Source organism: Ceratotherium simum, chromosome 13, assembly GCF_057802395.1.
Source record: "Ceratotherium simum simum isolate JZ-2026a chromosome 13, ASM5780239v1, whole genome shotgun sequence".
Lineage (NCBI taxonomy): Eukaryota > Metazoa > Chordata > Mammalia > Perissodactyla > Rhinocerotidae > Ceratotherium > Ceratotherium simum.
Window position 1 is genome coordinate 103,417 of NC_141912.1, and position 15,505 is coordinate 118,921.

The 15,505-nt window shown below is 50.5% G+C and overlaps 1 protein-coding gene across 2 annotated transcripts in view; it reads right to left on the reverse strand.

Annotated features, from left to right (window-relative positions):
* Positions 1 to 15,505, reverse strand: part of LOC147915345 (uncharacterized) — a 67,659-nt gene that overhangs the window by 31,688 nt on the left and 20,466 nt on the right. Inside the window, exons 1-2 of one of the 2 annotated variants that reach the window (XM_087437900.1) lie at positions 7,346 to 7,737; positions 1,248 to 2,352 (exon numbers count right to left, since the gene is read on the reverse strand). In XM_087437900.1, the coding sequence (XP_087294026.1) occupies positions 1,248 to 1,759 (512 nt within the window). In that variant the 5' untranslated portion in view covers positions 1,760 to 2,352; positions 7,346 to 7,737. Of the gene's footprint in view, positions 1 to 1,247; positions 2,353 to 7,345; positions 7,738 to 15,505 lie in introns of those variants that run through there. The other variant, XM_087437899.1, reaches the window with a different exon arrangement.

Here is a 15,505-nt window from a genome sequence, read left to right on the forward strand (position 1 = left end):
CACCTGATGTCATCTAACCCCCCTGAGGCCGTTGTGGTCCAGACCAGGTGGATACTAGGTCCTCATGGAGTTCCACACAACTTGACTTTCTAACCTTTCTCAATGCTTTGTGACTAGTTACCGAAGGACCACCACCTCCTTTGCCCCCAGATCATGTTAGATCATGACACATGCCAAGAGCAACCTTCTCTGCAGTGCTTTGTTTCATTCTCAAAAACAGTAACAAAACTTTTGGTTCACAGGCTCTGAAGGAAATGTCAAGAAAGCATGGTGGCTGACCTCTGAAACAAGCTCATGTTACTAGTTCTTTGGATATATTGTAACAATTTCCTACTTAGAACAAACCACTGTAAACCTTCAATAATTCTACAGACAACAAGTGGCATTCAGGTCTTTCAAAATTCAACAAGAACTTGCAAAGCAAAACAAAAGGGTCTGCCAGGAGATTTTCAAAGTAAAATGTCTTCAGTGCACTGTTCTGGGACCTCCAGTTCGGAGTCTGTAGGAAAGGACTCGCTGAACTGGCTGAATTCCAGAAACGCTCATGAAGGGAGCCAGGCCAGGGGGCAGGCAAACTCCTCACCATGCTGTGGAAGCCCAAGGAAGAAGTGAAGAGAGGAGCCCCTTCCCCGAGTCCCCAGGGTAAGCCCCCAGGTGAGGAGTGGGCCGTGCCCTCCACCACCCAGGATGCTGTCAGATGCAGAGTCCACTGTCAGGTGCAGAGTCCACTGTCAGATGCCTCTCCAGGACTCACCTCCAGTACAGAACCACCTTTCCCTGCACTGCCAGGACTTATCTAGCAACAGAGCAACTGGGAAGTGTATCCATCCAGCAGGTACAAGCTACATTTGCTCAGCTACATTCCGGATCACAGAGATCAAGGCAGGCTCCCAGCCATCAAAAGAGCAGGAAAGTCATAGCAAATGCCAGAAGATAGTGAGCTAAGGAAGATCCTTTTCAGAATACCTTTTCTCAACATTGTTGGCCCCAGACCGAACCAATGGAGAGCAGGGTGGTCATGGGGTGGGACTGAGAGGGTGGTGGAGGCCATAAGGTGGGTGCCGGTGGCCATGGGGAGGCCACAGTGGCCCGAGGCACCCAGAGCAGAGATGGTGGCACAGACCAAGGCCACACAGTTCCCGGCGCTGACTCACCCACTGGACGGGCCCTGAGGCCCCGAGCACAGAGTGCTGCCTGCCTCAGGCTGAACCGCGAGGGGGGCTGACTAGGTGGTGGCAGCCAGTTACCTGTGGAAGGCGGCAGCAGTTTCTCCTTGTTGCCTGGCAGTGGGAGCAGTTCGCGGCAGTGCAACGATCACCATCCTGGGCCTCAGGCTGTCGCGCCACCAGCCTCTGGCCCCCTTCTCACTACCCCACAGCAGGACCACCACAAGGTCAAGGGCTCGCGGTGATACTCTGCAGCATGTGGGAGCTGGTCCCTGCACCCCGCAGGATGGCAAGATGGTGGCGCGCGCCCGTCCGTCCTCAGTAAAGCAAGATGGCCGTGCCTGCGGGCCAAGGCAAAATGCCGGCTGACGCGCCAACCCCAGGGTCGCGCTGCCCAAACTCGTTTGTTCAGCTGTCCCAATGGGTCGCTGCTGCGGTGTTCTGAGTGAAGGATGCAGACCGCAGGGGAGCGAGAGTGCCGCTGGCCCTCCATGAGGGGAATCGCCGGACGTCAAGATGGCAAATGACGCACTTCCGCCCACTTCTGGGCCCGCCCACGTTGCTCCGCCGAATTGGCCCCAGCGGCTGCCCATCGCATTGCGCTCATTCTCTGGGGCAGCGGGAAGAGGGATGCAGGTGAGGGCACACCCACACCAGGCGGCCTGGGAGGCTGCACTCGCCTGGGACCTCAGCTGCTGGGGCTGGCTGGCGCAGTTTGGAGTGAGCCCGTGGTGCAGAGCTGGTGCTCATTGGGAGCGGGCAGGGGTGGCTTCCGTAGTGAGACCGGTGCGTCTGACAGCCTGGTCCCTGCGGGTCTGGACTCTCTTTCCCTCCGCTTTTGGTGTTTGGGCACTGGCCTGACAGGCCCACAGCCGCTGGGGAGGGAGGGGCAGTGGGGGGTCGGGGAGGGAAGGGGCAGTGCCAGGTGGGCTGGGGCACCGGCCTGACAGACCCACGGCTGCTGGGGTGGGATGGGCAGTGGGGTTTCGGGGAGGGGAGGTGGGGTGCTGAGCAGGGCTGAGGTGCTGGTTCTTGGGAGGCTTTTTCCTTTCCCTCCAGGAATTAAGAAGTGGAAGCTCTCTAACTCCTCTGAAGTTATGTTGTAGGCTGAAGGGGAGGATACTACTCCAATGCTCACAATACATGCATGATTTTGTTGACAGATAGATCATTCCAACTTCTTTTTCTGTGATGAGAAAGAGAAACAATCCATGTCATTGGGCCTTAACATCTTGGGGTCCTAATACAATGTGTTGGAGGGCAGAGGTCAGGTATTGGTGCTTTGGTCAATGCTAGTGTTGGGCAGGAGGGAGAATCCTCCTGTGCCCTTTCCCTCAAGGTTCTTATGGCTGCCCAAATAATGAAAAGACAGGTTAGCAGGACAAAATAATACCAAGTTTAATAACAGGTATATATGGGAGAAACTCTGGAATGAGCAGCTCGTCATTCAGTCTAAGCTGCTTGCTTAAGTATTGTATTGTAGCTAAAGGCATGGAAGGTGTTCGAGGGGTAGTGGTTTGGGATTTCAGAGGGGAAGAAGACAATTCACGTGGAGATAGAAATGCAAACGTTTGTCTGAGAAATCTTTTCAGGGCAAGCTATAGAGACTGTGGCCAGGGAGACACAGAAATCTTGACAAAATGGGATTTTTGGTGCCTTTCGTATTGTAACATCTATTTTACATTATATTACAGCCATCATATGATATTGGCTCCTTCCTGAAACAGGTCTTCTATGTTAAATTCTTTACGCAGTTTGGGAGGGGAAACTCAAATGTTCTTCCTGAGTGTTCTGAGTCTTTATTGTCTTCAGCTCAAAATAATCTGCATGCCAGAATGGTGCATCTTGGCGTCGCCGACCCTGAGCACCATCACTAGCATGCTTCTGCTCCAGAGGAGACAGTTTATTAATTTTTGCTGGCAAGATATTTTGGATTTTTGCAAGTTTCCTTGAAAGCATTTGTACACAGACTCTCTTTTTCTTCCCATAGCAATTTTAGTTCCCTCATTCCTTGTAAGGAGTGATTTTCTTTCAAGTATCCCTGCATCTGTCAAGGAAGACTTCCATTTGGTTTAATTCCACCTGTCTTCATGGATGGCATTGTTTTTGCTTCCTTTTTCTTTTCCTGGCAGCTGCAACATAAGTTTACTGAAATCTCAGTTTGGGAACTGTACAGTAGACTTGTAGGCAATATTACAATGGTTTGTGGCATCTGGCCACTTAAACATGTTATGTGGCTGGAGGAAACAGTAGCCCTGACTTCCAAAGGAGCATGTTCAGCAGATGTATTTCTGGTGACGTTTGTTTAAAAAAGAAAAAGAATCGGACAGTGTTGTACTGTTTGCTGGGGGCACATGGTGGGGGGAGGAATAGAAATATTTACTTCTCCACCTGTTCTCAGGTTATTACTACTTGCATACCTACGATCATTCCCAGGAGTGACTTGATTAAGTTTATCGCAAAGGAGGCATGTTTCTCTTTTTTAATGGAGTTTATAAGCAGAGGTTTCAGTGGACCCATCCCTGCCAATCAAGTACTGAAGGGTAGGTTTGGGGAGACTGGCTGGGCTTCTGGGGGCTCGAAGGCAGGGTATTGTGTTTCCAAGAGGTTGGGACAGAGCAGGCCAGCACCAGACCCAAGTTGCTGCACCTGGGGAGTTGTGGAAGGACAGGGACACATGGATAAAGGGACAGACAGCTGAAGGGATGTGACTCGGGAGGGCATGTCATGTGGGGGGAAGCCCTGGAATGGGGGACTCAGGAGACCTGGTTTCAGGCCAGCTACTGACTCACGTTATGACCTCGGATGGGTCACTTCTGTCACTGGTGGGGCACTCTGGGAGGGAGACCTCTTGGGGGAGCCAGGGCTGAAGAGGATGTGGAGCTGCAATTCAGTTACCACAGAGGCCTCAGCTGAACCCCCAAAACTCTGGAGCTGGGTGGCCCTTCAGACCCTTCAGGCAGCAAGGCACACCACAGCACCCACAACAGCCCTCTCCGACCTTACAATACACAGGTGTCAGACAAGATGGGGCCCCATCTCTATAAAGATCTGTGACTCTGATGTTGTCCTGATGCCTGGGGCCACCTATCTGGCCCTGGATAGGGCAGTGGTGCCAGAGTCATCCCCAAAGGCAAGGGTGTTTCTGGGTGGGAGCTCTGAACCTGGTCTTGACCTCTGTGGGTGGGGCTGGGTGACCAAGGGCTTGTGGAGCCACTCCTCGTGCAGACACACTAGACATCCTGCTGCCCATGGTCAATTTCTATCAGGAGTCAGTCTCCAGCCACCAGTACAGCCTGCAGATCCTGGCCCACTGCAAGCAGAACAGTGACTTTGACAAGCTGCTGAAGCACTATGAGGCCAAACTGAGTGCAACGAGAGGGTACTGGAGGCCTTCCTCACTGACCCCATGTTCCAGCTGGCACCTAGCCCTGTCCTTGAGGGCACATGCCTGGGGAGCCTGCTGGGGGTCCATGGCAGTGAAGGCCCCAGCTGGGAGCAAGCCATAGCTGGGGTCACCATGCAGCCATGGCGGGGAGGGCCCAGGCCTAAACAGGCCCCAGCTCTGGGCTGCCTGGAGAATGGGGTTAGAGCCAGCCCCTGACCCAGCGGACCGCAGGGCTGTCCAGCTCCACAGAGCAGGCAGTGTGGGAAGGTGAGTGGGAGCTCCTGGTCCTGAGCCCACCTTCAGTCACTTTCTCCTCTTGGCTTAGAGCCTCAAGATCTGGGCTCTTACCCCAGACAAGACCTTGGAAGAGCCTCCACATTAGAGTCTGAGATCAGAAGTGCTGTGGGTGTCCGTCCTCAGCCCTGCTCATGCGAGTGCTGGAAGCTGAGAGAACCATTCTCAGTCCACTTGGTCAATCTCTCTCCCTCTCTACATTACTGTTTTCTCTCTGACTTGCTTCATCACTGTCTCTCTCGTTGCCAGTGCCTCCCTGTCCCTCTGAACTTTCTCATTCTTGCCTCTGTCCCTGTCCCCCTGCCTCTCCCTGCTGCAGATTCCCAGGCACATTCTGACACTGCACGAGCTCCTGGCCCACTTTTCATGAGCACATCGAGCCAACAGCCTGGACGACGCCAGGGCTAAACTGGGAGAGATGTTTGTGTGAGCCCGGCTCCCGGGTGCCCCAACCAGTGGACAGTCCAGGACTAAGGATGCTTCCCAATGGCAGTTTCCTGAGCTCCGGATGCTAAAATCTCAAGTTCAGGTTAGGATCCCAAGGGGTGGGTGTTGGGAGACCCCCAGCCTGCCGCACCTGGAAGCAGGGTCCCCAGAGCAATCTGAGGAGTTCACAGCTCAAGCCCAGGGGAAAGTTGGTGGGATGGTGTGGGTGGTGTGCTGTCCCTGGCACAGATGGGTTTCGAGGAAGGGCCCTGGACACTCATGTGGGCCCATCTGCCAGGACGGGGATCCACCCAGTGACTCACAGGCACTCTGCCAACTTCCCCTGTTCTCCAGTGTCAGTGTGTCACAACCTGTGGTATAGGAGCCCCAGAGGGGAGCCTGGGTGACGGGCCTTCACGTGCCCAAGGCTGCAGTCAATAGCAGGCAGTGTCATGGGTGGACAAGCCCAAGACTTGTCCAGCGTCAGAGGTCCAAGACCTCTGGTCAAGGCCCCTCCGCTGCCCCTCATTCAGTCTCCAAAGCCCAGGGGGATCCTTCCTCTGCCAGGGCAGAAGCAGAGGGACCAGGGAGGAGGCGCCTACAACAGCCCAGGCAGCAGTTGACGGGGGCCTGCACCAGGTGGTGGCAGTGGAGGTGAGGAGGAGGTTCAGATTCGGGGTGTGTTTTGAAGATGGAACCAACAGGAGTTTCTGATGCATTAGATGTGAGGAGAGAGAAGATGGGACTCAAGGGTGATTCCAGAGTTTTTGGCTGAGCAAGCAGAAGGTTGGAGTTGCTGCTAACCGAGATGGAAAATCTGGCAGGATGGGCAGGTGTGGAGGGGGAGTCTTTCTTGCTTCACTGGAGCTTGACTGGGGGCAAGTTGAACTTGAGATGGACAACAGTGCTGGAGAGCACAAGATGGAGGAGGGCGTTTGAGTCTGGAGTGTAAGGGAGTGAGCCATTCAGGAGCCATCAGCTCAGAGATGGTATTTAAAGTCACAAGACTGGTGAGATCACCAAGGGAGTAGGTTTAGGCAGGAATGAGGTGCAGACCAAGAGCTGAGCCCTGGGGTCTGCACCTTATGGAGGCTAAGAGATGATGAGCAGCCTGGTACTCAGTGATGGCCTGGCAGAATCTGCAAAGGAGGGTCGGTCTGCAGCAGGTGAGGTCCAGTCCCCAGCCCTGCCAACCACTCAGTGCCCTAAATGGCTTCCCGAGTCCAGCAAAAGGCAGCCAGTAGGGCCACGGCTCCCAGCTGGGCAGAGCGAGGACCAGGCTGGACTAGGGCAGGGCACAGGCCCCGGAGAGGTTCATTCAGGGAGCAGATGTAATCAGAGCATGATTGCAGACTAACAGAAACCATTGTGGGGTGGGGACCCCAGTCCTCTCATGCCCCAAGGAGCCAAATCCTGCACACTTCCCCAAGGAGAAGACTTGGGGCTCCAACGAGGCTCCTCATCCCTGTGGGATGCCCTGTCCCGGTGCAGGCAATAGCGAGGAAGGCACATGGGTGTCAAGGCATTTATCCTATGATCCTGCTCCCCTTTCCTGAAGCCTACTCATCTGATCACCTGCATCTGGCCTGAACACAGCCCTACTGGCACAGAAGAGTGTTTTTCTATCGCCCTGACAGCAGCCCTTTCATCCTCCTCTCCCTCCCTTGTGGGAGTGAGGAAAGCTCCCAGCCCAGCAGGAAGCCATCAGATAACAAACCCTCCCTGGCTGTGCTCAGAAACACTCCTCCCCTGGGGCTGACTCTCTCCTACCTCTGGCCTTTGTCCCGGTTTTTCTCCTGAATCTCATCTCTTGGGCTCACTGTAACCCAGGTCGTCACTTCCAGTTCCCCCGGGAGCCTGCGGCCCAGGGAACTCCTCCCCAGCTGCGTGGACGGTGTGGCTCTCAGCACAAACCCCAGCCGGGGCTGGCAGGAGTCCTGAGCAGCTGCAGCTGGCACTTGACTAACAGTGAAACTAGTGTTGCTACTCTGGGATCGCCCCCTTGTTTGTAGCAAATACAGTCCTCCTCAGCAAAATCCCCACCCTTGTCAAAAGAAATGGTTCTGCTTACCTTTGCTAACTTCCAAAAATGAATCCCTATCCAGGGAACTAGCATATCCTTGAAAGGTGCCTCCCTGTGCCCGATCCCTTCCAGAAGAGGGCTAGGGCCTGGGCTGCTGAGAGGAGCATTGCTGGGAAGGAGGGACTGAGGCTCCTAAGGAAGAGACTCCGTCTCCATGCCACAGTCTGATAACCAGAAAACAACGGGTAATAATAGTTGGATAATAACACCCTTGCAACCAGTGATACTAGCAACAGTGGTCACACCCCTTTACTCAAGCACCTGCCGTGTGCTGGGCCTGAGGTCAGCACGTTAAATGCATTCTCTTCCATCCTCACTCCGACCTTCTACAGGTGAGCAAACTGAGGGTCAGAGGTGCCCAGTAATTTGCTCATCGCTGAGTTCGTTAATCACCTATCCAGCTCCACCAGGGTCATCTCTCTTTGCTGGGAGGGTTAAATTGGACAGTGTCTACTAGAGAACTTTGGAAGCCATGCATATTAAGCAGCCCTCTTGGTGATCTAGTCGTGGTTGTAGAATTTGAGGCATCAGCAGACAAATAAGAGGTTTGTGCTTTTCTTGGAGTAGGTGGGGTACTTTCTCCAGATGCTCCTCCCCACAAAATTACTATCTTCCTAAGACTCCTGAAAACCCACCAAGGCTCTTAGCAAAGTTGGTAACTCACAGATCTCTTTTCCCACCAATGCTATTTTTTTTGTGTGAGGAAGATCAGCCCTGAGCTAACATCCACGCTAATCCTTTTTTTTTTTTTTTTGCTGAGGAAGACAGGCTCTGAGATAACATCTATTGCCAATCCTCCTCCTTTTTTTCCCCAAAGCCCCAGTAGATAGTTGTATGTCATAGTTGCACATCCTTGTAGTTGCTGTAAGTGGGACGTGGCCACAGCATGGCCGGAAAAGCGACGTGTCAGTGCGCGCCCGGGATCCAAACCCGGGCCAACAGTAGCGGAGCGTGCGCGTTTAACCGCTAAGCCACGGGGCCAGCCCCACCACCAATGCTATTTTTAAAAAGCAGTTAAATGGCGCCACCTCCTGGAGGAGGGGTGTTGCGGCAGTCATAATAGGACAAATAGGAGAGTTGTCCTTATTCTCAGATTAAGGGGCAAGGTGTGTCTTGCTCCCACCAGATGTGCTGGAGCCTACTGGAGTCAGACTTTCCATGAGCCAGCTGGATTGCCAGGTGCTCCAAAACTAAGCCATTCCAGGACCTGAACATTAAGGAAGCAACTGTATAACGTGCATTGGGGGAGGGGTGGAGACAGTAAGTGCAAAGGCCCTGAGGCAGGATGGGTGGGTGGAGTTCTATGGATGGAGATAAGGCCAGTAGTGGTGTGGGGGGCAGAGTAATGAAGAAAGGTTGTTTCCTGTCCTCCTGTCCTTCCAGTTTTGCCATCTCTGTTCCACGTGGTTCAGACTTTTAAATCAGACCTGCTTTCTACCTATTAATCTCCATTTCCATTTCCAACACCTGTCTCCTTGGGCTGTCAGAAGGATGATGTGAGATCATGCCCATAGAGTGCCCAGCACAGTGGGCATTCAATATGAATGTTCTCTCCCCATTTGTGACCACAGGCTCCACCTGAGAATCCTGGGTACCAGGCCTTCTTCCTAGGTCTGGCCAGAGGCCTGGCATTCCCTTCTCCCTGAGAGATGGGGGCAGCCTGTCTCTGACATTTTCTGTCCTGACAGGATAATGTACTATGAAGTAAAGGAGACAGAGAGCATTCAGGAAAACATAGCCATGGGGGGCATGATGGTCGAAGGCTGTGAGACCCTCCTGGACACCAGCCAGACTTTGTGAAATGGGGCATGACACCCTGCCTCCCCCCAATCTCAAGGTAGGCCGCAGCAGTGGTGGCACTTGGGAACATCACAAGTTGGTTTGGCTACCATGTGCCAAAACCTGCCAACATGATTGTGGAGTATTCCAGGGCTGTTGGAGGAACGTGACAGCTGTAGGTAGATGTCGGTATCTGCACACATGGATGCAGATATTACTGGATTTCACAGTTCCCTTCTCTCCAGATGTACACATGATTCTTCCCAGATGCCCTTGATGTGTCTGTGGATGTCATAGTAAACACTGACACGTCCTTTTGGGGAGAGAGGAGTGGAGGAGGAGGACAGATACTGATTGGCCTGGTGAATCACAAGCATGTTCAGCATCCGAGGGGAAGTCGTGTGGGTCAGTCCCTCTGTCCCTTGCTCATCATCCTTGGCCCCTTGCAGGAGGCTGTGATCATAGCAGTTCTCACGGGTAGGAGGTTTCCTTCACCCTCAGCCTCCACTCTCCTTGGGAGCGGTGTTTGAGAGGCACAGCCCAGTGAGGGGGCAGCTAGAGGCTGTGACTGAGGGGACTGACTTCCAACTCAGAGACTTTAGAGCCTCAAGGAGTTTGAGGGTCACCTCTTCAGATCCCACTTGCTGTGGGACCCTCAGCTTCTGCTTGCATGCCCCCGAGGTGACCTCCACCTCAGATGGGCCTCCTGAGTTCCTTCTATCCAGCCCTGGGACTCTCTGAGCAGATGAAAAGCTCGCCAGCACCTCCTGCAGCCTGTGCAGCTGCCTTTGGCCCCTGCTGCCCTTAGCAAGGGTATCGTCGACTTGGACTTTTGTCCCGAGCCTCTGTGTGTGGCCCCTGTGCCTTTTCCCAGGCCGACCCCGTGATCTGCTGAGCCCAGAGCCAGCCTCCCTGAGTCCTGGCTCCAGCGGAGATGCAATGGGCCAAAGCTGGAAGAGGCCCAAAGAATGACCTCTGCTGAGATGGGCAGTGTCACCACAGTCCAGGAGTCTGCTCCATTGCCCTGAGCCTAAGAATTTCCTTCCCACCTGATGGGCTGGGGTACACGTGAAGACCAGAGAACGGGGCCCAGCAAGGTTCCAGGAAGTGAAGGACGTGGACAGAAGGCAGAGTGGTGGCCCAGAGCAGGCCTGGGGAGATGGAGCGTCAGGGAGGGCTTCCTGAGGAGGCATCACTGGAGTTGAGTCTTGAAGGGTAAGTAGGCATGCACAGGGTGGATGGGGTGAAGGAAGGGCCCTTCCAGGCCAAGGAGCAGCACTCAGGAGCCACAGGTAACTTGCCCTGGAACTAGAGTGGGAGCAGAGAGGGGAGGCGATGGTAAGGAAGGAGAAGTGCTGGAGCAGCCTGCTGGCAGGCCTTGAAGGCCTGAGTCCCGAGGACAGTGAGGAGCTGGCAGAGTAAGTGGGGAAAGGAGGCCTGGAGCACGTCTTAGGGGAGCGGGGATGGCAAATGGGTTCATCACAGTCCCCTGCTCTGCCCGGGAGTGGCTTTGGAGTGCACATTGTCGAGGACTGGGGGCTCTCTGGGCTCTGCAGCCAAGCATGTTGTGACTGATGGGTGATGTCTGCTGTGGCTGTGTGTGGCAGGAGGTGCCCTGTGTCTCTTGCTCATCCCTCTGGGCCAGAGCCAGGTCCACACTTGTTCAGCCTCCTGCCTTCCCCAGACCCAGCTCTAAAGAGATACAGCCTTTTAGATACAGGATACAACCTTCCTTAGAGAGGGAGTACAAACAATACCCTAGGGCCGGCTCCGTGGCTTAGCGGTTAAGTGCGCACGCTCTGATGCTGGCGGCCCGGGTTCGGACCCCGGGCGCGCCCCAGGGCACCGCTTCTCCGTCCAATGCGAGGCCGAGTCCCACGTGCAGCAACTAGAAGGATGTGAACCTATGACATACAGCTATCTACTGGGGCTTTGGGGGGAAAAAAATGAATAAATAAAATCTTTAAAAAAAAAAAAATACCCTAGTTGGCCTAAATTCAGCTACCCATTAAGAAAGCTTTTAGGTTCAACAATACACTTCTCTTAATTTCAATCACAGAAACTAACTCCTAATCTAATGCTGCATTAATCTATTAATTCATAAAAGTACTACTGTTACTATAAGGAACAAGAATTATTTCTCCTTGCACAATCTTAGAACAGATAATCACCGAAAGTTAACAATAAAATAAATTCAACCCAACAATTATTTATTACATTAATTGTTAACCCAACACAGGTAGGCATTCAAGCAAAGATTTAAAAAAGTAAAAGAAACTCGGCAAACACAGCCCCCACCTGTTTACCAAAAGCATCTCCTCTGGCATTTCTGGTGTTACAGGCACTGCTTGCCCAGTGACACGGTGTAAAGGCCACAGTGACTGGACCCTGCAAAGACAGCATCATCATTTGTTGTCTAAATGAGGACTTGTATGAACGGCCACTCGAGGGTTTTACTCTCTCTTACTTTTAATCAGTGAAATTGACCTTTCCTTGAAGAGGCAGGAATGACAAAATAAGATGAGAAGACCCTATGAAGCTTCAATTAATTCAAAAAAAAAAAGGTAAGCCAAATCAAGGGATAACAAAACTTAAATGGACTAACAATTTTGGTTGGGGTGACCTCAGAGAAGAAAATAACCTCTGAGTGGTTAAAATCTAGACCAGCTAGTCAGAATATTTTGTCACTTATTGATCCAAAATATTGATCAACAGAACAAGTTAGCCTCGGGATAACAGCACAGTCCTATTCTACAGTCCATATCCACAATAGGGTGCATGATTGCGATGTTGGATCAGGAGATCCCAGTAGTGTAGCCGCCATTAATCGCTCATTTGTTGAACGATTCAAGCCCTACGCGATCTGAGTTCAGATCAGAGTAATCCGGTAAGTTTCTAGCTATTCCATATTTCTCCCAGTACGAAAGGGCAAGAGAAACAAGGCACACTTTACAAAAGCACATTCAAACTAATAGATGATATAATCTTAATCTAATATATATATATATATATAGACCTGCCTATAAACGGGGTTTGTTAGGGTGGCTGATTAATTGCATAAAAAGTAAACCTTTATACCCAGAGGTTCATTTTTTCTCCCTAATAGCATGTTCATAATCAATCGTCTTTTATTAATTGTCACCAATCTACTTTCCATAGCATTCCTTACACTAATTGAATGAAAAGTATTAGGTTATATATGACTCCATAAAGGACCACACATCATTGGCCCCATGATCTGTGGAGACACCAGTATTTATATCAGTGTCACAAGGCCATCAGCTGGAGTTCACATTGGAAAACGTACCCGGGAAGACACCTTACGAAGGACCCATTAGCACACAACTGAACGAGTAATGTGGACTTTTGTCGATGGCTAGTATTTAATATGGTAGGATAGGGCCGGCCCCGTCGCTGAGTGGTTAAGTGGGCGCGCTCAGCTGCTGGCGGCCTGGGTTCGAATCCCAGGCACGCACCGACGCACTGCTTCTCCAGCCATGCTGAGGCCGCGTCCCACATACAGCAACTAGAAGGATGTGCAGCTATGACATACAACTATCTACTGGGGCTTTGGGGGAAAATAAATAAAAATTATAATAAAAAAATTAAAATAAAAAAATAAAATGGTAGGATAAAGATGCAGGATTCTAAAGTGTTCATGGAAATGCTGAATGCACAATTCGGAAACAAGGAATAATCGACAAGGCAAACCAACTCCACTAGAATTATAATTGCTTACATGTACACAGGAAGAGTTTTTGCTGAACAATTAAGTATTCATGTATTTGTCTTGATGAAAACATGAAAGTTTCTGCTGAATAAAAATGGGCCATTTTCCTGTATTAGTACATTACTACTTATCATTTAGTCAATTTCTATAGTTAATGGAGTTATAAACATAATTACAAAGGCATGCATCCATCAGAAAATAACTATGAGTGAATCTGGAAATTGTAGGGCAAAAAATAACGTTTTCAATATTATGTATTAGAACATGTATATACATAACAAGGATGAGAGAAAACTATGATTAAAGGAGATTAAAATGTAATCTAATCTTAAAAGAATAAAAAGAGTGTCAGTCCTGGGAGACTGGCGATAGGCAGTAAAATTTCAAGAATTCTGAGACTGGAAATGGGCCATTCCCTACTTTCATTCTTTTATTGTCGTTGCCAAGGGAATTTGGCCACCAAGAACAGAGAGATGGAGGGGAAAGCGGATATGGAAGGATATTGCAGACATGAGAAGGGTTCCATTTTCAGGACACCTTAGTGCAGCCAGGTGTCCATATTCTAGGTCACGTAACCACAAAGAATTTCCCCTGGGAGACGCCTTCTGTAGCTCTTCCCTCCAAATTTCCACTCATTCCTCCTGGTGAGATCATCCTAAATGAGAACAGGCTGGGAGAAACACAGAGCTGCCTGGAGAAAAGCCTATCTTGTAAATTGACCCTGCCCTGGAGCTGGCTGGGCAGAGGGCAGGAGCTGCATGATGGATACCGACTCCTTTTCATTCCAGGGACTTTCCTTTATTGCCCTTTGGGGAATACACTGACTGTAACACTGAGGTTCACTGAAGGCCAATGGGATCAGGTGTGAGACTAAGGTGTCAATAAAGCACTTGATGCATGTTTTCATGTGTATCAATATGTGCATAACTAGGGAGAAGGGCCTTAACATCTTTATGATCCTTAAGGGAAATTTGACTCACACCAATTTAGGAATCATTGGCAATAACGTGTCATGTAGAAGAAGGATCGTCAATCTAAATGAACTTATTCACACACTCAGTGTCCTAGTCTGTACGGTATGCTGTAACAAAAATATCATAGACTGGGTACTGTATTTATTTATATTTTTGCTGAGGAAGATTCACCATGAGCTAACATCCATGCCAGTCTTCCTCTATTTTGTATATGGGTCACCCCCACAACATGGCTGCTGATGAGTGTTATAGGTCTGTGTCCAGGAACCGAACACAGGCCACCGAAGAGGAGCTCATTGAACTTAAACACTAGGCCATGGGGCAGGCCCCTAGACTGGGCATTTTTGGGTTTTGTGTGTGTGTGTGGGTGAGGAAGAGCAGCCCTGAGCTAACATCTGATGCCAATCCTCCTCTTTTTTGCTGAGGAAGATTGGCCCTGGGCTAACGTCTGTGCCCACCTTCCTCTACTTTTTATATGGGATGCCGGCACAGCATGGTTTGAGAAGCAGTACATCGGTGCATGACCGGGATCTGAACCTGTGAACCCTGGGGCCACCGAAGCGGAGCACCCACACTTAGCCACTGCACCACCGTGCCATCCCTAGACTGGACACTCTTAACAACAGAAGTGCATTCCTCACAGTCCTGAAGACTGGGATGTTCAAGATCTAGGTTCAAGCTGATTTCCTTTTGGTGACAGCTCTCTTCCTGTTTTGCAGAAGGACAGCATCTTGCTCTACCCTCATCTGGCAGAGAGATCTCTAGCCCTCCATCTCCTTGTAAGGGCACTAATCCCATCACGGGGGCTTCACACTCATGGCCTCATCTAAGCTAATTAAATCCCAAAGGCCCCAATTCCAAATACCTTCACGTCGGGGATTAGGATTTGAACATATGAAATTGGGTTACATAGACATTCAGTCCATAGCATTCATGAAACCAACAATTAACAAATATTTATAGAATTCATACAGCCCAAACTGAAGAATGTTCTGGAGATCACGTGGCAAATGATACAATGTCTTTCCTTTCACAGAGTCTCCTAGTGGAGGCAGTAAAAATTAACAGCCAAACAAAACTTGTAATATTTGAAAGCTAACATAGATCAATTATGATAGACTGTACTTACAATTGTCTTCTGGTAAGACAGGTCTGATTATCAGAGTCCCGATTAAGCAAATTCCCCTGGGTGAGAGCCTGTGTGGCAATCTCACCTAAAAAGGCTCTTTCCTTTTTGAAATTTTATTTCATCTAGTCCTGTTTGCTTCCACATCCCTTTGGTGTTTTTCAAACATACAGTATTTATTAAATCAATGTTTAATTGCTGCTCTGCGTTTACCACATCTGACTTGAAGCAGAAGTTACTGGAATTGGGGACAGCCCCGTGGCTTAGCGTGCACACTCCACTGCTGGCGGCCTGGGTTCGGATCCGGGAGGGGAACCGACGCACTGCTTCTCCATCCATGCTGAGGCCTCGACCCACATAGAGCAACTAGAAAGATGTGCAGCTATGACATACAACTATCTACTGGGGCTTTGGGGGGAAAATAAATAAATAAATAAAATCTTAAAAAAAAAAGAAGTTACTAGACTTGGCTGGAACCACATTTCAGTTCATTTTTCCTCCTCTTTCTGCTCAGACTCTCTTCTCTCACTGTTGAAATA